This window comes from Delphinapterus leucas, chromosome 21 (assembly GCF_059928025.1).
Source record: "Delphinapterus leucas isolate spDelLeu-1000000601 "Yukka" chromosome 21, BTC_Dleu_Yukka2, whole genome shotgun sequence".
Taxonomy (NCBI): Eukaryota; Metazoa; Chordata; class Mammalia; order Artiodactyla; family Monodontidae; genus Delphinapterus; species Delphinapterus leucas.
In genome coordinates this window covers 33,591,059-33,612,959 of record NC_143149.1, presented here as the reverse complement: position 1 = coordinate 33,612,959, position 21,901 = coordinate 33,591,059, and the positions used below count along the sequence as shown (strand labels likewise).

Genomic DNA, 21,901 nt, shown 5'->3' with positions numbered 1-21,901 from the left:
TTCTACCTTCCTTTCTACAAAGCTGAAAGAATTCTATCACTGAGCAATCCATCCCAGCCTACAAAGAGATCGCATAATCACACTGTTCCTGTGCATAATCAGAGGACATTAAATAGCGTTAGGAACCATAATGCTTCCCAAAGCGCTAATACAATTAATGTATCAGAGTGACTGAGGGTAAAGCAATGACTCTTACCTAAAGATATCATTGAGGATACTAATGAAACAAAATCGAGTTTTTAAAATCAAGGTTTTAAAATAAGAGGGGAGATACTAAAGTTATCATTTTTAGACTGGTATTATGAGCGAAATAGCAAAAGAGCCTGGACATTGATGGATTTGGTAGCGTTGGCGCTTTACATGGTGTTCCTTAAAGCCTCATCTTCTTGGTACTTTCCTCTAAAACTAACACACTAATTCACCACTAACTTTACAGTTGTTTTTATTTTATTATTTTTTCGGCCGCACCACACCACATGCAGGATCTTACTTCCCCGACCAGGGAGCCAACCGGTACCCCCTGCAGTGGGGTCGCAGTCTTAACCACTGGACCCCCAGGGAAGTCCCACGGTTGTCTATTTTTAAATATTATAATTACGAAGTACATATTATACTTTACGTATAACCACAGTGTTGACTGAAGAAAAATGCACAACCTAAAATTACTAGTTATGTTTTATTTGGGGACCTTACTGAGGACCATCGCCTGGGAGACAGCCTCTCAGATAGCTCTGCAGGACTGTTCCAAAGAGGTAAGGGGGAGTGAGGATATATAAGAGTTTCTCTGAAAAACACACATGGGAAGATGCAAGAGTCTGGGTCATTAAAGTTACTCCTTAGGTATGCATCTTTATGTAGGGCCACTATCCTGTTTTTCTCCATCCTGAATTCCGCTCATGGGGCACTAATGGGGGGCGGGGGGTGGAGGGGGGGCCAGGCTACAGTGGCTGATAGCTTGCGCTTGCGGGCAGGCAATAGTCATTATTTACTAGGATGGCAGGCAACATTCTTTGCCCTCGATAGTAAGTATATATTCATATTTATTTACCATATTTATAATGTTTCCATGTATGAAGTATAGAGTCATTTTTTTTTTCCAAAAAAATCAGTTTTGAATCCCTAATCTCGGTTTTAAGTCCAAGATATCAGTGGTACTAGAACCTGCTAAAAGTTTTTTATATAGACCTTGGATTGGAGACTCCAACGAACTGTTGGAAACACACACTTTGGCACATGCCTCCTATTAGGAGAATAAATGCTGCTTCCTCCGGTTCCTAAGTGTGGCCTCCCTTCACGAGATCAGGTAGGCTGTTTTGTTTTCATTTGGTGAAAATGACACTGATTCTGGTTGAAACAGAATTAAAACAGCTATTTTTTGTAGGTCACACTAACACTGTAAACTCAGGTTGGAACAGGATAAACGGCTCGGTAGCTTCCGGCATGCAGCCAAGCACCTGCAAAGTACTAAGACTGCAATTGGCTCAATAAATGCTTTTCGGAGAAACCAGGGAATAAAGAAGCAACGACCATGAGACATGACCGTGCTGAGGACCGAAAGGACCGGTCCAAACGCTGGCTTTACCGCCTGACCGAGAGCAGCGCGAGCCTTTCTGTACATCCGATCCGGAGGTCCCGAGGGGCTCTTCCAGCCGCCTCCGCGCAGCCCCTCGGCGCTCCCCCCTCCAGCGTCTTCCCCGCCCGGCCCCCGGCCGCCCAGCCAAGACTGGCCACCCGGCTCCCCGGCGCCGCCAGGACCGGGCTCCGCGCATGCTCCCTGGCTGCACCGGGGTCGCTCCCGAGCAGGGTGAGAATCCGCTCCTCCGCGTCTTGGAGGCGACCTGGAAGAGCCGTGACGAACGCACTAGGTCCCCAGAGGAGGAAGCCGCCGGGCAGAAGCGCAGGGTGGCCGGGAGGAGGCTACTCGCAAAGCCCGGAAGCCCTCCCGGATCCACCCTGCGGCGGCCGCGCGACCCCGGACTTGCGCAGTAGCGTCCGCGGCGGCGGCGGCGGCGGCGGCGGAGCACGGTCCGCGGCGGCGAGGTCCGTGGCGTCCCCCCGCCGGGAGGTCCGGCAGCCTCAGGCCGCCCGAGGCCTCCCGCGTCATGTCGGCCCAGGGCGACTGCGAGTTCCTGGTGCAGCGAGCCCGCGAGCTGGTGCAGCAGGACCTGTGGGCCGCCAAGGCTTGGCTGATCACGGCCCGCAGCCTCTACCCCGCAGACTTCAACATCCAGGTGAGGCCGGGCGGGGGCGCAGGTGGGGCGCTCCTCCCCGCTTCCCTGAGCCCCCAGCGAGCCCGGCCCAGGGGACCCCGGGCCCCGCTCCGGGTCAGGGCGACGGGAGCGTTACCCTCTTGGCGGTCGGGACAGCGCCTCGCGCCGCCTGGGAAGGCCGCCCGCCGGCTCGTGGGTCCGGACGGCAGCCGCGTGGGCGCGGGTAGTGGCGGGGGCAGGGGCGGGGTGGGGGTGTTCTAGGTCTCCGTGGGAGGGAGCTGGGGTGCAGTGTGGTGAACACAGGCGCCAGCTCCGGGCTGCGGCTCTGTGAGGGGACCACCGCGCATCTGCGGGCCCCGCGGTTGATAAAGGCATCCGAGTGACGCGAACGGCATAGACCTGCACCGCGTTGCCGTCCGGGATAGTCAGAAGCCCCGCTGGCCGCCGGAGACGTGCCTGCGCTAATCCGGGGCCCCGGGGCCGCGCGGCGCGAGCCCTGGGGCTCCGTCAGCACGTGATGCCCGACCCTGGGACCTCCGGGGCGGTGGGGTGAGCCGGGCCGGCCGGGCGGAGGGCCTGACGCGGCCCCGGCCCGTGTTGCAGTATGAGATGTACACCATCGAGCGGAACGCGGAGCGGACGGCCACCGCCGGGAGGCTGCTCTACGACATGTGAGTGGGGACGCCGCCCCGCACCTCTCGGGAGGATTCCGTTCTGTCTGTGGCAGAGGGAGTTGGGGGAAGGTCCTCAAGTTCATCTGCGTGTCCGGCACCTAAAGCTTAACTTGGTAGTGGTCTAGGCCTTCTGTTAACTGCAGGGAAGTCTTCTTAGGTTTTATTCTTGTTACAGCTCTTCCATTCAATCATTTATTTTACTTTGGGAATAACGTATACAGGCTCCTCGCAGAAGTTGCGACGGTACTGTAGTATAAAGAATAATCAGTGGAAGTCCCTCCTAACCTCGGCCCGAATTCAGGAGTGTGTGTGTCTGTGTGCATGTACGGCCCAGGACGCATCAGTAGGTTCTGGGGGAGGAGTTGCAGCGGTGAGCGCCTGCTGCTCACCCACTGTGATGGGGCTCTTTCCAGGCCAGCATGTAGGGATCTACTTGGTTCTTTCTCCTGTCTGCATAGCGTTTCAGCCCTCTTTTCTCGGCGGACATTTAGGTAGTTCCCAGTTGTTTGAAATTATATTCAGAGTGTCAGAAAGCAGTTTTGTACTCACACTTGGGTGTTTTTCTGTAGAGTAGATTCTTAGACGTAGGTTTTCCTAGTCGAAGGGTATGCGCATTTTAAATTTCGATGCACTGTCAGATTACTCTCCAAAAAGTACTGTTCAGTTTACATCTCCACTGACCGTGCGTGAGTGCCTGTTTTCCCACACCTTCGCCAGCACTGGATATTATCCGTCTTTCCCTCAGCTGTCAATTTTTGCCGGTGCTGTAGGAGAAGGCATATCTTGCTATTTTTTAAAGATTTGTGTTTGTTGTATTACTAATAAGACTGAGTATCTTTTCAAATATTTGGCTGTTTGTATTTTTTCTGTGATTTACCTTTGCCCATTTTTTGGGGGGGGAGTTTTTTTTTCTTGTTTGCCGTTTAGTAGTGTTTTGCATATTATGGACACTTGTCTTTTCACTTATTAAAAAAAACTAAAGACTTTTGTGAGTACCCTCATTTTTCTTAGTTTTTATTTTTGTATCTTTATTTCAGTTTGTTTTGGTACATCTATGTGTTCACTTGGAATATAGTAAAATGTGTTTTTCTCTGATGCTAGCGTTTTACTTTCTTTTTTGGATACTATTTAGAATCTGACATTTTAATTTAATGCATTCATTTTAAAAATAGGTTTGTGAATTTCCCAGATCAGCCCGTGGTGTGGAGAGAAATCAGCATTATTACATCAGCATTAAGAAACGATTCACAGGATAAACAAACCCAATTTTTAAGAAGTAAGAATAAAATGATAACTTACTGGTGTATAAATTACTACTTCTGTAAGTCAGAAAGAGAAATACAAATACCGTATGCTAACGCATGTATATGGAATCTAAAAAAATGTTCTGATGAACCTAGTGGCAGGACAGGAATAAAGACACAGGCGTAGAGAACAGACTTGAGGACACAGGGGGAAAGGGGAAGATGAACAAAGTGAGAGAGTAGCACTGACATATATGCACTACCAAATGTAAAATAGCTAGTGGGAAGCTGCTACACAGCACAGGGAGATCAGCTTTGTGACCACCTAGAGGGGTGGGATAGGGAGGGTGGGAGGGAGAAGCAAGAGGGAGGGGATATGGGGATATGTGTATACATATAGCTGATTCACTTTGTTGTACAGCAGAAACTAGCACAACGTTGTAAAGCAGTTATACTCCAATAAAGATGTAAAAAATAAAATTACCAACATCGATAAATAGCTAAGGTATTAAAGCTATCATTAAGATATCAGAGATAAGATATAATAATGTGTTTTATGCTACATACTCTAGCAATATACATAATTTATAAAATTAGAAGCAAAAATGTAAAAGAAGATAATTCATCTAATTTTTATAAAATGTCTGTATGAGATTAAAAGTAATTATATTTTGGAAGTTTTGCCTACTTGGGTAAAAATACTAGCAATTACTTCACCATAGTAAAAGTGACTCACAACTGTGAACCCAATAAGATGCAGTTTTATTGAGCTGTTAATTTTAAAAATAATAATTTTCTGAAAAACAGAAATATCTAGAAAGTGATCATTCTTTTTACTGTTATTAGAACATAATGACGGTGCTATCTCATATAATACAGTTGTAGATATACCAAAATGTTTCCAAGTAGAATTATATTATAATAAAAAACATATAATTCTTTTTAAAACTTCTGGAATACCAAGTGCTGTGTAGTAATTTCACAAAAAAGTCACATCTGTGGTATTGGTACCCATATGCATGTTTTGTTCTTGGCAACTGAAGCCTGTACAAATGATGTCACTTGATCCCTTGAGCATATGCTTAGAACCCTTTAAACTTCCTTAAAGGATGTGGATTTATCAGTTAGCCTGGGAAACTGAATATATTTTAACAAGTTCTACAGTAATCATAAAACATCTGTAGATTAGACAGATCTCCACAGAACAGGAGAGAAACTTTTAGTAATTTATGACCTTTCTCATTAACCTTCACTCTGTGTTGGTTGCTATAGCCAATCCAGTATTTCAGATTTTGGATAAAAAAGAAAGTAGATTGTTTAGGTCATTTCAACTTGAGTGAGTGTTTTTTATCTCAGTCAGCAGCAAACACTGCTGTGACCCTTCCCAGACATCATTCTTCTCTTCTAGATCCAGTAAGGCCTCCAAAGGTTTTATCGTCCTTCAGCAAATATCTTATGCCCAATAATATCTGACCCCAAAGCCTTCCAGGTTGTAGGTGAACTCCAACAATAGTGATTCTTCACTTAGTATATACCATTCTGTACATGATGATGCCTTATTTCCACTTTTGCTTCCGTATTTTCTTTCTGAAAGAAACTTTTAAAAGTGAAATGTGTTATATACAGGTTTATTTGAAACTCTTCCTGGTCGGGTCCAGTGTGAAATGTTACTAAAGGTTACGGAACAATGCTTCAACACTTTGGAACGATCAGAAATGTTGCTTCTACTTTTGAGACGATTCCCTGAAACGGTGGTACAGCATGGGGTAAGATTTGATCCTTTCCTTTTTCATAAAAGAGTATAAAATTGATCAGTGGACTCACGAGTATGTTTAAGAGCTACAGTGTGTATTATTCTAAAGTAGATTATTCTAATTCTGAGGAGTACCAGATAAGATTGAATTCAAATCAAGGAATCTTTGTCAGTAAAGCTAAAAGGATGTCACTGTTACCAAACTCTATGAATATCCAGTAGGAGTTGTGTTACCAGTGTGAGGAAACAATCACCAAGCCTTGACAGTGCAACTTATCTTCAATTTGTGAAGTTCACTAAAGTTTTAAAAAATAATCTGTTTCATTGTATTGAACAGTGTGTTTGAATTTAAAGGAGAGCCATAGTTTGTATTCTTAACGTTTTTCACACGCTTTTGCCATATGGTCACTGTTTTCCCTCTACTCTGCCCTTTCCTCATATCTCTAATTATTAGTGAGTGCTACTGGCAGGCATTGGTCGGTGTTCAGTAGGTCCTTCTATACTCCTTAGATCCGTTGAGGTAGACAGCATCCTACTTTACATATATGTTAGTCACTTCCCATAGCCAGTAATGGAGAAGTGGGATTCAAATCTTTAACTTTCTTAATTCAACCTCTTTGGCTTATTCTTTCTGGCTCCACTTTTCTGGCTGTTGGCCCCAGTTAACCTTCTCTGTACGTCCATATATTAGTTTCAAGGACCGCCGTAACAAAATACCAGAAACTGGGTGCCTTAAAACAACAGAAGTTTATTCTTTCACAATTCTGGAAGCTCGAAGCCCAAAAGCAAGGTATGGGCAGGGCCGTGCTCCCCGTGAAGGCTCTGGGGAGGACTCCTGCTCACCTCATCCTGGCTTCTGGGGCACCAGCGATCCTTGTCATTCTTTGGCTTGCAGTTTCATCTCTCAGTTTCTGCCTCTGTTGTCACGTGGCCTTCTTTGTGGTCTGTGTCCCTGTGTCTTTACATGACCTTCTTATAAAGATACCAGTCATTGGGTTTAGGACCCACCCTGATCCAGTATGACTTCTACGAAGACTTTTTTTTTTTTGGCTGCGTTGGGTCTTCGTTGCTGCGCACAGGCTTTCTCTAGTTGCAGCGAGCGGGGGCTACTCTTCGTTGCGGTGCACGGGCTTCTCACTGCGGTGGCTTCTCTTGCCGCGGAGCACAGGCTCTAGGCATGCAGGCTTCAGTAGTTGTAGCATGCGGGCTCTGTAGTTGTGGCTCGCGGGCTCTAGAGCACAGGCTCGGTAGTTGTGGCACACGGGCTTAGTTGCTCGGCGGCATGTGGAATCTTCCCGGCCCAGGGCTCGAACCTGTGTCCCCTGAATTGGCAGGCAGATTCTTAACCACTGCACCACCAGGGAAGTCCCACGAAGACCTTTTTTATAAGATAAAAAATATATGAGGTCACGTTCTGAGGTTCTGAGTGGACATGAATTTTGGGGGCGATGCTGTTCAACCTGGTGTCCTCGCTGATGATTACTCTTTTAACTTTCTGTCTCATGTAATTGTTTACATGGTTCCCCTCTCCCCCCACCCCATGCATCCCCAGGTGGTTGCCAGGAAGATGATGCAGGTGTTGGTGGATTTGGAGCAGCCAAGCTTTCTACTAGGCTAGGGCATCAGTAATGGGAAGGTGGCCTTCTCAAACAGTTGTGTCCGACCTAGTCCAGGCTGTATGACTGACTACTCCCGGCAACTCTTGAAAATGTTAAGTTTTGTCTACATAATACATCTTGATGTAGAGAATAAAGTTAGTTTCTACATTTCTTAGAAAAATCTCTACATCTGTATTATCAAACTAGCTCCAGTGCTTCCATTAAGTTTCTTAGACATTTTAATTTTACTAGTTCAGGGGAGAATAACCAAGACAGAGTGGTCTGTGGTCAGGTGAATGTGGGGTTCCCTTCTGGGTGGTGTTGCTGATGCATTCTTTTGTTTTCTAGTCTTTAAAATGATAATATTTGTTTCTTGGGTAAGTTTGAATATACAAACTATGTGGTAAATCAAATATGGTGTTTATTCATGTAATTCTGACATCTGAAACTTAACACAAATGATTAATTGTATTTTGAAACAGGTTGGCCTTGGGGAGGCACTATTGGAGGCTGAAACTATTGAAGAGCAAGAATCTCCTGTTAACTGCTTTAGAAAATTATTTGGTAAGAAAAATTACATTTTGTATTCATTCCTTATGCTAAGTAGAATATGCTGGGGGTAAGTGTCATTTCAGAAATAAGGTCATTTGTGGAAAGCAGAGGAACTCTTCGTATTATGGGATTTAAATCCGTGTTTATTTTTTCAGTTCAGAAAGCATTTTAAACAACTCCTAAATTTTTATTATGTAATAGTTGATACCTCTGAAAGAATATGTGTAACCATGTGTTTGAGTATGAAGCATACTAATAAACACCTGAATTTCCACCCAAACATCACTCATAATGTGGAATCTGCCTGTGTGTTTCCTTCCTGACTCCATCCACTGGTGTCCCTCTGCACTGCAGTTTTTAAATAAATGTGCCATAAGGGGTTTCTTTTTTGCCTATATATTTTAGGTACTACATTAAGTGAACTCTAAAATAAATTTTGTTTTTGCCAGAACCCTAGAGTAGACAAACAGCTTAATCGGTTTTTCCTCATTTTCCCTCTTCAACAGTGTGTGATGTCCTTCCTCTAATAATTAACAACCATGATGTTCGGTTGCCCGCCAATTTGTTGTATAAGTACTTGAACAAAGCAGCTGAATTTTATATCAATTATGTCACTAGGTCTACTCAAATAGAGAGTCAGCATCAAGGTAAGTGGGAATAACCTGCAGTTTATTTTATTGTATTTTTTATTTTGTAAAATTTCAAGCTCAGAAATCCCTCAACATTCTGATTATTCTCCTCTGGATACAATACCAGTTTGATAGTCTTGCTAAAAGATGGTTCCTAGAAAAAAACACTACAGTTAAAAGATGAGACTTTTCTGGAGCCAGTTTTACCCCTCGATTGAAGCAGTGAACCTGCTGAACTGTAAGGTTAGCTACATACATTAACCACAGCTCAAAGGTCCCTTCCTACTGTACCGGGGCCAGTGGTGGGTCTTTGAATAAAACACACAACATGTTGAAGTTCTGTGTTCTTGCCTCTTGCATGGGGAGTTAGACGTTTTTTCTCTATAAAGTACCGCATGAATAGTAAGTAGTAATGGTAATTGTAAACTACTTTTTTTTTTCACATCTCAGGTACCCAAGAAACGTCTGATTTAATGTCACCAAGCAAACGTAGCTCTCAGAAGTACATAATAGAGGGGCTGACTGAAAAATCATCCCAGATCGTGGACCCTTGGGAGAGGTTGTTTAAGATTTTGAATGTTGTTGGAATGAGATGTGACTGGCAGATGGATAAAGGAAGACGGTACAAAACTGTTCATTTCTAAGATTGCATAACAAATCTTTTGATAGCATACTCTCTATAAAACAAAATACTTTTTTCTAAAAGCATATAATGTATAGGTACACCTCTGTCTGGGCAAATTCTGTAACACTCAGTATTTATGCAAAAGAGTGTGGTTTTTCACTTTATTAAAAGATTCCCAACGGGAGTATGAACTCTTAAGGTGATATTGAGCTTGAAGAACTCCTTGGTGTTTAGAGGAAAGAGAAGCTACTTGGCATGTTTGTGTCATGAACTCTTGGCCTGTTGCTGCTCTAATTCGGAAGAGGAATTTGCATCCATATGCAGACAATGAAGAATAGTTTTACATGCCTAGAGCCACATTTGGTAGTTGTAATGGTTCTATTGGGGCTTTTCTCTGGTAGACCTTTTGCTGACAAGCCCAGAGTAATTAAATAATTTTTATTGTCCTTCACCTTTCAGAAGCTATGGTGATATTTTGCATAGAATGAAGGATCTCTGCAGATACATGAACAACTTTGATAACGAAGCTCATGCAAAATATAAAAACCAAGTGGTTTATTCCACTATGTTGGTCTTCTTTAAGAATGCATTTCAGTATGTCAACAGCATACAGCCGTCTCTATTCCAAGGTTGGTTGAAGAATTTTAGAGTGTCTCAAAATACTGGCCTCATTGTAGGTGGTGAGGAAGATGAAAATGTTTACCTTAACATTGTTCTTGGATCCAAGTAATTGCGGGGTGATGCCAGAGCTTTCATTAGTTGTTGGTTTTTATGTAAGAAAGTTTTCATTAAAAACTTATATATCAAAGGATGTAGTGGTACTGTGAAACTACAGATATTGAACGCCTCTTTTAAAAAAGCAGCAGATGTAGCTAAGTACTGAAGTAGATTTCACAATGACTTCTCAACAGACAAAGATTTTTAAAATAAGATGTATGCATATAAATTCTAGAGAATGTGAAAAACAGGAAACCTACAGGGTGAAATCACCCACAATACATCCAGTATAATGCAGCTCTCATTTTTGTGTATTGACTATAGTGTTTCATATATTTAGATTTGTTTGGAATTTATAACAATAATGTATGTGTGTATGTGTGACTTGGTAGTTTTTCTTTTTTTGGTAATTTTATGCTTCGTGATCATTGTAAAAAATTGTCCACCATTGAGAAAGAACCTTTATTAACAATTTGGTTTATATCTGTATAGTTTTTCATTTCTGTATATGTATATGTATACTTATTTGTTTACCTAATTGGGATGATACTGAATGTATTTTCACACGATGTTTGAGTAAATTTCCACCTGATATTAAGTACTGTTTTCCCTGCTGCATTTTTAAGTGTTGGTGTTTTCCCTCCATCCACAGGTCCTAATGCCCCTAGCCAAGTTCCACTGGTTCTTCTGGAGGACATATCAAATGTATACGGTGATGTAGAGATTGATCGCAGTAAACACATACATAAAAAGAGGAAACTAGCTGAGGGAAGAGAAAAAACCATGGTAATTCTTTCAGATATAATTGTTAACAGATTATATGTTTATGGTTTGCTAGAAATGAATCTTTGTAAAACATGGCTCTGGAGCTAAATTGATAAAGCTTGGGTCTTTTAATTATAAAATATAATTGCTATATAAAATCAGTGGTTCTCCACTAGAGGTGATTTTGCCCCCTGGGTTATTTGACAGTGTCCAAGGACATTTTTGATGGTCATGGCTCAGTGGGGAGGGGTTACTGTTAGTATCTAGTGAACGGAGGCCAGGGATGCTGTTAAACATGCTCCTGTGCACAAGGAGAGCCCCACAGCAAAGAGTTATCCAGCCCCAAAGGCCGCTAGTGCTGAGGCTGGGGAGCCCTGGTATAAGTCGTTTATACCTGTTTGACTTAGTGCCATCGATTAAATTTAAAAGGCAAAACCAAATAAACTACCTTGGACATATAGAGCGGGGTGCCGAGGGGCACTGGCCGCTGAACGGGGAGTTCTTAGCCATCGGGGTAGGAAGTCATAACCCAAGGGGAGATGTTGGAAAGGTCCCATGAAGGAGGTTGGCATTTGACGCCAGCCTCGTAGGGTTTTGTTGTTTGGAATTGGAAAGTAGATTTTGTTAAGAGGGGGCAGCTTGCACAAAGATGCAGGAAACCAGAGAGAGTGAACCATCAGTCTTCTGGTCTGGCCTGCCGGCAAGCCAGTGCCCAGCGCTGATTTTCGAACTCTTTTTAAGCAGAGGAATCCATTCTTTCAAGGAACACTTTTGTGGAGGCCCATCATGTAATGTGACAGTGGGGATGCTCTCGGTCAGGTCTCAGCAAACTTTGTCCTGTAAAATGCCGGGTGGTGAATGTTTCAGGCTTTGCAGGCCACGCGTCTCCATTGCAGATACTCAGCTCTGCTCCTAAAGTGCAGAAATAGCCACAGACAGCGGGAGACAGCAGGGTTTGTCCTGCAGGGCACAGCGTGCCAGCCCCTCTTCTGGTGGAAGTGTGAGGGCAGCCAGGAGTCTCACCCAACTTCTGTCCCCGCTTCTCTCCGCCTTTCAGTTTCTTACATGCTCTTCTTCAGCCCTTGGGTAACATTTAACGAGACCCTGGCTTGGTGAGAGACAGGTCTGGAAATCAGTTTACTCTGATGTCTCCAAGGTTCTGGAGTATAAAATGGTTTGGAGTGGGAAGACGTGGCCCATTCTGAATGTGCGTGTAAGGGTATTAACTAGTTCTGAAAAACTGGTTTGTTTCCTTCCACAGAAAAATGCTCAACATGCACAATTTTGCTTTGAAGCCCAACCCTGAACCCCAGGCTGAGATCTCCATGCTAACCAGGCTTTCCCAGATGCCCTCTGTCTGCTCTTTCTTTCTTTCCTGACATTCCCAGGCGGGGTAGCTCTCGTCAGCTCTCCCTTCTGCTTTCTGAGGGTGTGTGGTTTCACAGTAAGACCACAGACACCTCTCCCACCCACATAGGTGGTAGGTTGTGTGTCCCTAGTCTCAATGAAAAGCAGTGGCCTGTCATTCAGTGTATGTAGCGTAGCCGCGCCCTGAGTTTCTCTCCATCCCCTCCCTGTCCAGGCACCGCGGCCTCTGCCCCGGCTCACCCGAGTCATCATCCTGGCTCCCTGCTCGCACTCTTGCCTCCCACAATCTCTCCTCTCCCCAGCAGCCTTAGTGACCTTTTTTACAATGTGAGTCAGACATGGCTTCTGCCTCTGACGGCTCCGCATCACTCTAAGAATAAAATCCAGACTCTTTCCTTTGGCTTCAGAACATGCACTGAGCCGCCCTCGGTGCTGCAGACACGCTGGCTGCCGCTGCCGCTGCTCCTGCCCGGGCCCTGGCGTAGCTCATAGCCATGCACTGGGACGGAGTGCCTTTCTGTGCCTGGCTGGGTCCCATCGGGCAGTGCTCAGCCCAGAGCTGAGCTCTCTCCCGGAGGCTGCCTCCAAATGGCCATCAGTTTTCTCTTTTTATTACTGTATCTTAATTCTGCATAGCCCTTATTGCTATTTATTTTTCATTCTTTCTTGGTTGGTTGGTTTGCTGTCCATGTCCCTTCACCAGAGTACAAGCTCCACGGGGCCAGTGACAGTGTCTGGGCATCCATTTGAACGGTGTCTGCGCCCCAGCAGGCCTTCGGTGAGCTCTGGTGTGCAAGGGGATTCACACATGCCCTTCCGGGTGTGGGTCCGGGCAGTGGTACAGCTGTTTAGCCTCTGGCCCATCCGTTCCTCCTTCCATCCTTCACTCGTCGTGTGCCGTCTAGCAGGCTCTGCTCTCATGCTCTGGCCCTCCAGGCAGTCTGGGGTCTCTGTCCCACTGCCTGCCCCACCCAGTGCAGGTCCAGCCAGGTCTGTTTGTCCCACTATGGCAAGGGACATACCTGGTGGCCCATGAGCTCAGCTCACAGACCTGTCTTGTTTTACTCGTAGTGTTTTGTTTTGTTTTGTTTTGACTAACCTAGCACCTAAAACTTGGAAGCTTTCTCTCACTATCCAGATGTCTGACTTCCCTTTAATAATTGGTGTCTCTGATAATGCTGGCCCTTGTGGAGGCCCACCCCTGCAGTGGGGTGGACATTCTCCCCGCAGCCTAAGTGCCTGCCAGGCAGCTGGAGCCGGGGGCAGTCTTCCCTGTGGGCAGGGTGTTCCACCACATACACTCGTGTACCTTCCCTGAGGTCAAGACTCCTGCTTCAGAGCATCCCCGCAGAGCCTCAGAGTGCATTTCTGTATTTCGAAATCAATTTCTCTAAATTTTACAGACTGTTTGGAACTCCACACTATCCCCACCACATCTGAGGCCCTTCCAGAAACTCCTGATCTCATTTTGAGGCAGGAATGTGTTCCAAGAGTTGCCACGGCGATGAACACACCATTCCTATTACTGTATCTCACTAGATGGCCCACGTGTAGCCCACATGTGGCCCCAATGAGCTAAGATGCCTGACAGATGGTTTTGGTTTTGAAAGGAATTGGGGTGTGTGTCATTACTAAGGGGATAAGAATATGAAGCTAACTAGGGTGGGACGGGGAGGGTCCCTAGCTGTCAACGAATGGGGAGAAAGGTGGGTAGTGGGAGGGAGGTGCCAATTTTTTCTGAGTTTAGCTTGAGGATTGGAGCTTTTTTTGTTTGTTTTAACTATAGTTGTTTTACAATGTTGTGTTAGTTTCAGGTGTACAACTTCAGATTCTTTTCTATTCTACGTTATTACAAGATATTGAATATAGTTCCCTGTGCTGTGCAGTAGGTCCTTGTTGGTTATCTATTTTATATATAGTAGTTTTTATCTATTAATCCCATACTCCTAGTTTATCTCCCCCCGCCCCCCCTTTCCCCTTGGTCACCATAAGTTTGTTTTTTATATCTGTGAGTTTGTTTCTGTTTTGTAAATAAGTTTATTTGTGTCTTTTTTAGATTCTACATACAAGTCATATCATATAATATTTGTCTTTCTCTGACTTACTTCACTTAGTATAATAGGTCCATCCATTGGTCCTGCAAATGGCATTATTTCATTGTTTTTTGTGGCTGAGTAGTGTTCCATTGTACATATATACCACATCTTCTTTATCCATTCATCTGTTGGTGGACACTTGGGTTGCTTCCATGTCTTGACTATTGTGAATAGTGCTGCTATGAAGATTGGGGTGCACGTATCTTTTCCAATTAGACTTTTCGTCTTTTCCACATATATACCCAGGAGTGGGATTGATGGATCATATGGTAGCTCTACCTTTAGTTTTTTAAGGAACCTCCATACTGTTCTCCATAGTGGCTGCACCAATTTACATTCCCACCAACAGTGCAGGAGGGTTCCCTTTGCTGCACACCCTCTCCAATGTTTATTATTTGTACACTTTTTAATGATGGCCATCTTGACCAGTGTGAGGTGATACCTCATTGTAGTCTTGATTTGCATTTCTCAAATAATTAGTGTTGTTGAGCATCTTTTCACGTGTCTGTTGCCATCTGTTTGTCCTCTTTGGAAAAATGTCTGTGTAGGTCTTCTGCCCATTTTTTGACTGGGTTGTTTGTTTCTTTGATATTGAGCTGCATGAGCTGTCTGTATATTTTGGAAATTACTCCCTTGTTGGTCGCATTGTTTGCAAATATTTTCTCCCAGTCCATTGGTTGTCTGTTCGTTTTGCTTACGATTTTCTTTTTTTTTTAAAACATCTTTACCGGAGTATAATTGCTTTACAATGGTGTGTTACTTGCTGCTGTATAACAAAGTGAATCAGCTGTACATATACATATATCCCCATATCTCCTCCCTCTTGCATCTCTCCCTCCCATCCTCCCTACCCCACCGCTCTTGGTGGTCACAGAGTACGAGCTGATTTCCCTGCGCTATGCAGCAGCTTCCCTCTAGCTATCTGTTTTACATTTGGTAGTGTATATATGTCCATGCCACTCTCTCATTTCGTCCCAGCTTATGCTTCCCCCTCGCCGTGTCCTCAGGTTCGTTCTCTACGTCTGTGTCTTTATTGCTGTCCTGCCTCTAGGTACTTCAGAACCACTTTTTTTTTTTTTAGATTCCATATGTATGTGTTACCATATGGTATTTGTTTTTCACTCTGACTTACTTCAGTCTGTAGGACAGACTCTAGGTCCATCCACCTCACTACAAATAACTCAATTTCATTTCTTTTTATGGCTGAGTAATATTCCAGTGTATATATGTGCCACATCTTCTTTATCCATTCACCTGTCAATGGACATTTAGGTTGCTTCCATGTCCTGGCTATTGTAAATAGAGCTGCAATGAACATTGTGGTACATGCCTTTTTTTGAATTATGGTTTTCTCAGGATATATGCCCAGTAGTGGGATTGCTGGGTCATATGGTAATTCTATTTTTAAATTTTTAAGGAACCTCCATACTGTTCTCCATAGTGGCTGTATCAATTTACATTCCCACCAACAGTGCAAGAGGGGTTCCCTTTTCTCCATACCTCCTCCAGCATTTATTGTTTGTAGATTTTTTGATGATGGCCATTCTGACTGGTGTGAGGTGATACCTCATTGTAATTTTGATTTGCATTTCTCTAATGGTTAATGATGTTGAGCATCCTTTCATGTGTTTGTTGGCAGTCTGTATATCTTCTTTGGAGAAATGTCTATTTAGATCTTTTGCCCGTTTTTGGATTGGGTTGTTTGTTTTTTTGATATTGAGCTGCATGAGCTGCTTGTAAATTTTGGAGATTAATCCTTTGTCAGTTGCTTTGTTTACAAATATTTTCTCCCATTATGAGGGTTGTCTTTTGGTCTTGTTTATGGTTTCCTTTGCTGTGCAAAAGTTCTTAAGTTTCATTAGGTCCCATTTGTTTTTGTTTTTATTTCCATTTCTCTAGGAGGGGGGTCAAAAAGGATCTTGCTGTGATTTATGTCATAGAGCGTTCTGCCTATGTTTTCCTCTAAGAGTTTTATAGCATCTCACCTTACATTTAGGTCTTTAATCCATTTTGAGTTTGTTTTTGTTTACAGTGTTAGGGAGTGTTCTAATTTCATTCTTTTATATGTAGCTGTTCAGTTTTCCCAGCACCACTTATTGAAGAGCCTGTCTTTCTTCCATTGTATATTCTTGCCACCTTTATCAAAGATAAGGCGACCATATGTGTATGGGTTTACCTCTGGGCTTTCTGTCCTGTTCCATTGATCTATCTTTCTGTTTTTGTGCCAGTACCATACTGTCTTGATTACTGTAGCTTTGTAGTATAGTCTGAAGTCAGGGAGTCTGATTACTCCAGCTCCATTTTTCTTTCTCAAGATTGCTTTGGCTATTCGTGGTCTTTTGTGTTTCCATACAAATTGTGAAATTTTTTGTTCTACTTCTGTGAAAAATGCCATTGGTAGTTTATAGGGATTGCATTGAATCTGTAGATCGCTTTGGGTAGTATAGTCATTTTCACAACATTGATTCTTCCAATCCAAGCACATGGTATATCTCTCCATCTGTTTGTATTGTCTTTAATTTCTTTCATCAGTGTCTTATAGTTTTCTGCATATAGGTCTTTTGTCTCCTTAGGTAGGTTTATTCCTAGGTATTTTATTCTTTTTGTTGCAGTGGTAAATGGGAGTGTTTTCTTGATTTCACTTTCAGATTTTTCATCATTAGTGTATAGGAATGCTAGAGATTTCTGTGCATTAATTTTGTATCCTGCTATGCAAATCAAACAATGTGATACGCCATATTAAGAAACTGAAGGATAAAAACCATATGATAATCTTAATAGATGCAGAAAAAGCTTTTGACAAAATTCAACACCCATTTATGATAAAAACGCTCCAGAAAGTAGGCATAGAGGGAACCTACCTCAACATAATAAAGGCCATATACAGCAAACCCACAGCCAACATTGTTCTCAGTGGTGAAAAACTGAAACCATTTCCTCTAAGATCAGGCACAAGACAAGGTTGCCCACTCTCACCACTATTATTCAACATAGTTTTGGAAGTTTTAGCCACAGCAGTCAGAGAAGAAAAAGAAATAAAAGGAATCCAAATCGTAAAAGAAGAAGTAAAATTGTCACTGTTTGTAGATGACATGACACTATACATAGAGAATCATGAAGATGCTACCAGAGGGCTTCCCTGGTGGCGCAATGGTTAAGAATACGCTTGCCAATGCAGGGGACACGGGTTCGAGCCCTGGTCTGGGAAGAACCCACATGCTGCGGAGCAGCTAAGCCCATGCGCCACAACTACTGAGCCTGCACTCTAGAGCCCGCCAGCCACAACTGCTGAAGCCCACACACCTAGAGCCTGTGCTCTGCAACAAGAGAAATCACCGCAGTGAGAAGCCTCCACACCACAATGAAGAGTAGCCCCCGCTCACATCAACTAGAGAAAGCTCGCGTGCAGCAACGAAGACCCAATGCCACCAAAAACAAAAAAACAAGAAACAAAACAAAACAAAAAGAAAAGATGCTACCAGAAAACTACTAGAGCTAATCAATGAATTTGGTAAAGTAGCAGGATACAAAATTGATGCACAGAAATCTCTTGAATTCCTATGAGTTTCTTTGCTGAGCAAAAGCTTATAAGTTTGATTAGGTGCCATTTGTTTGTTTTTGTTTTTATTTCTTTTGCCTTGGGAGACTGATCTAAGAAAATATTACTATGATTAATGTCTGAGAATGTTTTGCCTATGTTCTCTTTTAGGTGTTTTATGGTGTCATGTTTTATATATAAGTCTTTAGGCCATTTTGAGTTTATTTTTGTGTATGGTTTGAGGGAGTGTTCTAATTTCATTGATTTGCATGCGGCTGTCCAGCTTTCCCAGAACCACTTGCTGAAGAGACTGTATTTTCTCCATTGTATATTCTTGCCTCCTCTGTTGAAGATTAATTGACCAGAGGTGTCTGGGTTTATTTCTGGTCTCTATTCTGTTCCATTGATCTGTATGTCTGTTTTTGTGCCAGTACCATGCTATTTTGATTACTATAGCTTTGTAGTATTGTCTGAAGTCTGGGAGGGTTACGCCTCCAGCTTTGTTCTTTTTCCTGAGAATTACTTTGGCAATTCTAGTTCTTTTGTGGTTCCATGTAAATTTTAGGATTATTTGTTTTAGCTGTTTGAAAAATGTCATAGGTAATTTGATAAAGGATCACATTAAATCTGTAGATTGCTTTTGGTAGTATGGCCATTTTAACAATATTAATTATTCCATTTCAAGAGCATGGGATACCTTTCCATTTCTTTGAATCATCTTCAGTTTCCTTTATCAGTGTTTTAGAGTTCTCAGTGTATAGGTCTTTCACCTCCTTGATTAGGTTTATTCCTAGGTTTATTTATTTTTTGACCTGATTTTAAATGGGATTATTATTTTTTTTACTTTCTGATATTTCATTGTTAATGTGAAGAAATGTAACAGATTTTTGTATATCTATCTTGTATCCTGCTCCCTCGCTGAATTCATTTATTAGTCCTAATAGTTTTTGTGTGGAGTCTTTAGGATTTTCTACATAGAGTATCATTTCTTCTGCATACAATGACAGTTTTACCTCTTCCTTTCCAATTTGGATACATTTTATTTCTTTTTCTTGTCTAATTGCTGGGTTAGGACTTCCAATACTGTGTTGAATAGAAGTGGTAAGAGTGGGCATCCTTGTCTTGTTGCAGATTTTAGTGGGAAGGCTTTCAGCTTTTCACCATTGAGTATTATGTTGGCTGTGGGTTTGTCGTAAGTGGTTTTATTATGTTGAGATATGTTCATTCCCACTTTGGTGAGAACTTTCATCATGAATGGATGTTGAGTTTTGTTTTGTTTTGTTTTTTTCTTATTTATTTTTTGGCTGCATTGGGTCTTCATTGCTGCACAAGGGCTTTCTCTAATTGCAGTGAGCAGGGGCTACTCTTTGTTGCAGTGCACAGGCTTCTCATTGCGGTGGCTTCTCTTGTTGTGGAGCATGGGCTCTAGGCGTGTGGGCCTCAGTAGTTGCAGCATGCAGGCTCAGTAGTTGCGGCACGTGGACCCTAGAGTGCACGGGCTTCAGTAGTCACAGCACATGGGCTCAGTATTTGTGGCACACAGGCTCTAGGGTGCGCAGGCTTCAGTAGTTGTGGCGCACAGGCTTAGTTGCTCCATGTGGGATCTTCCCAGACCAGGGATTGAATCTGTGTCCCGTGCATTGGCAGACGGATTCTTAACCACTGCACCATCTGGGAAGTCCAGATGTTGAGTTTTATCAAATGCTTTTTCTGCATCTGTTGAGATAATCATGTGGTTTTTGTCTTTTCTTTTGTTAATATGGTGTATCACATTGATTGATTAGTGTTATGTTGAACCATCCTTGTGACCCTGGAATGAATCTGACTTGATCATTGGTGTATGATTATTTTTGTGTATTGTTGGATTCAGTTTGCTAATATTTTGTTGAGGACTTTTGCATCTATATTTATCAAAGATATTGACCTGTAATTTTCTTTTTTTGTAGTGTCTTTGTCTGGTTTGGTATCAGGGTGATGGTGGCTTCATAGAATGACTTTGGGAGTGTTCCCTCCTCTTCAGTCTTTTGGAAGAGTTTGAGAAGGATTGGTATGAGTTCTTCTTTGTGTGTTTGGTAGAATTCCCCAGTGAAGCCATCTCATCCTGGACTTTTGTTTACAGGGAGTTTTCTTAATTACAGATTCTGTTTTAGTGATTGGTCTGTTCAGAGTATCTGTTTCTTCTTGATTAAGTTTTGACAGGCTGTATGTTTCTAGAAACTTGTCCATTTCTTCTAGGTTGTCCATTTCATTGGCATATAACTGTTCATAGTACTCTCTTATGATTTTTTTTGTTTCTCCAGTACTGGTTGTTATTTCTTCTCTTTCATTTCTTATTTTATTTAGTTCCTCTCTTTTCTTCTTGGTGAGCCTGGCTAGAGGTTTGTTGGTTTTGTTTATGAGGATTGGAGCTTTTAGGTGAAATATTTTTACATATTTTTTAAAAATTTTATTGAATCTAAAAAACTCAGTTGATTTACAGTGTTGTATTAATTTCTTCTGTACAGAAAATTGATTCAGTTATACATATATATTCTTTTTCATATTCTTTTCCATTATGGTTTATTACAGGCTATTGAATATAGTCCCCTGTGCTATACAGTAGAATCTTGTTTTTTATCCATTCTATATATAATAGTTTGCATCTGTTAATCACAAACTCGCAGTTCTTCCCTCCCCCATTCCCACCCTTGGCAACCACAAGTCTATTCTCTATGTCTGTGAGTCTGTTTCTGTTTCATAGATGTGTTTATTTGTACATATTTTTAGACGGTCTTAGTGGGGTAAAAATCTGCAGGGAAAATTTAATTTGGGTCAATTAATTAATAAAAATGACGTAGGTGGAATAAAAGATTCAAGAAATTTTCAGGAAAATAAAGTGAAATGGAGCTTTTTTGACTTTACTTGCTTTTGGCAAAAAGTCTGACCATAGTCAGTGGCATTTACAATAGTTGCCTTTCTCTGAGGCCCTCTCTTTTCTTTGGCTTTATTTGAGATGAAGAGCAAGAAATGTAGGAAAGTTTATTATAAAGTAAAATGGGTAAGTGCAGACAAATGTAATTCCTGGGCAGACACCTTGCATTGGGTGGCCATTGAAGAAGTTATATGCAGTGAACAAAAGATAAGTAACAGTTTCTCTTAATTATTTCTCAGAGGACTCAGGCTTTAATTTTATTGCACTACAGAACAAATTGTTTCTTGGAAGCAAATTAAATGTCACCTATTGGAAAAAAGTAAACTGTAAAACAGGTGCTACTTAATTAAGCTGTATCCCTAAATGTAAAAATGTAAGTTTTGGCTTTTATAACATTGGTATATTTTTAAAGTTATTGGAAGTTTTAACTCTATAGCTTTACTCTGAAACCAACATAAGCTTAGAATTTTTTTTTTTTTTTTTTTTTTTTTTGCGGTACTTGGGCCTCTCACTGTTGTGGCCTCTCCCGTTGCGGAGCACAGGCTCCGGATGCGCAGGCTCAGCGGCCACGGCTCACGGGTCCAGCCGCTCCGTGGCATGTGGGATCTTCCCAGACCTGGGCACGAACCCGTGTCCCCTGCATCGGCAGGCGGACTCTTAGCCACTGCGCCACCAGGGAAGCCCAAGCTTAGAATTTATCATCAGAAAACCTTAATTTTAAAAGTAACTATCAAACTTGTGAAAGGATGAAAATTTTATGTTACTTTTTAAAGCTAAATTGTTAAATTCAAAAAAATTGTATTATACTCATGATAGTATCCTTTGATATGAAATTCATATAATAATCAGAATTGGCAACAATAAATGTAATAATGTTTAAGTAGTGACTATCTTTATAACTTTAATCATGTTCTTCACATTCTCTAAGCAGAGTTCAGACGATGAAGACTGTTCAGCAAAAGGAAGGAATCGTCACATCGTTGTCAATAAGGCAGAACTTGCTAACTCCATCGAGGTGTTGGAAAGCTTTAAGCTGGCCAGAGAGAGCTGGGAGCTGCTCTATTCCCTGGAATTCCTTGACAAGGGTAAGGCATGCTCATCCTGTTGTGATATTTCATTTTTTATGGGAAATCATCATGCCGAAAAGGTTCATTATTCTACTCGAAATGTCGTCACTGACGGCTGATTAAATTGATTACAGTAGTTCACACATTTCATAGG

The 21,901-nt window shown here is 42.3% G+C and overlaps 1 protein-coding gene across 10 annotated transcripts in view; it reads left to right on the top strand.

Annotated features, from left to right (window-relative positions):
- Positions 1-1,989: 1,989 nt before the first annotated feature.
- Positions 1,990-21,901, top strand: part of INTS10 (integrator complex subunit 10) — a 36,889-nt gene continuing 16,977 nt past the window's right edge. For 4 of the 10 annotated variants that reach the window (XR_016391190.1, XR_016391191.1, XM_022571376.3 and 1 more), the window contains exons 1-10: positions 1,990-2,231; positions 2,814-2,881; positions 4,057-4,160; positions 5,755-5,894; positions 7,962-8,043; positions 8,538-8,678; positions 9,111-9,282; positions 9,745-9,914; positions 10,655-10,788; positions 21,609-21,765. Coding sequence is in view for 8 of the 10 variants with exons in the window: in XM_022571376.3 (XP_022427084.1) it covers positions 2,103-2,231; positions 2,814-2,881; positions 4,057-4,160; positions 5,755-5,894; positions 7,962-8,043; positions 8,538-8,678; positions 9,111-9,282; positions 9,745-9,914; positions 10,655-10,788; positions 21,609-21,765 (1,297 nt within the window). In the remaining 2 variants the exon portion in view is untranslated. Of the gene's footprint in view, positions 2,232-2,477; positions 2,882-4,056; positions 4,161-5,754; positions 5,895-7,961; positions 8,044-8,537; positions 8,679-9,110; positions 9,283-9,744; positions 9,915-10,654; positions 10,789-21,608; positions 21,766-21,901 lie in introns of those variants that run through there. The other 6 variants (XM_022571377.3, XM_022571374.3, XM_089903814.1 and 3 more) reach the window with 5 other exon arrangements.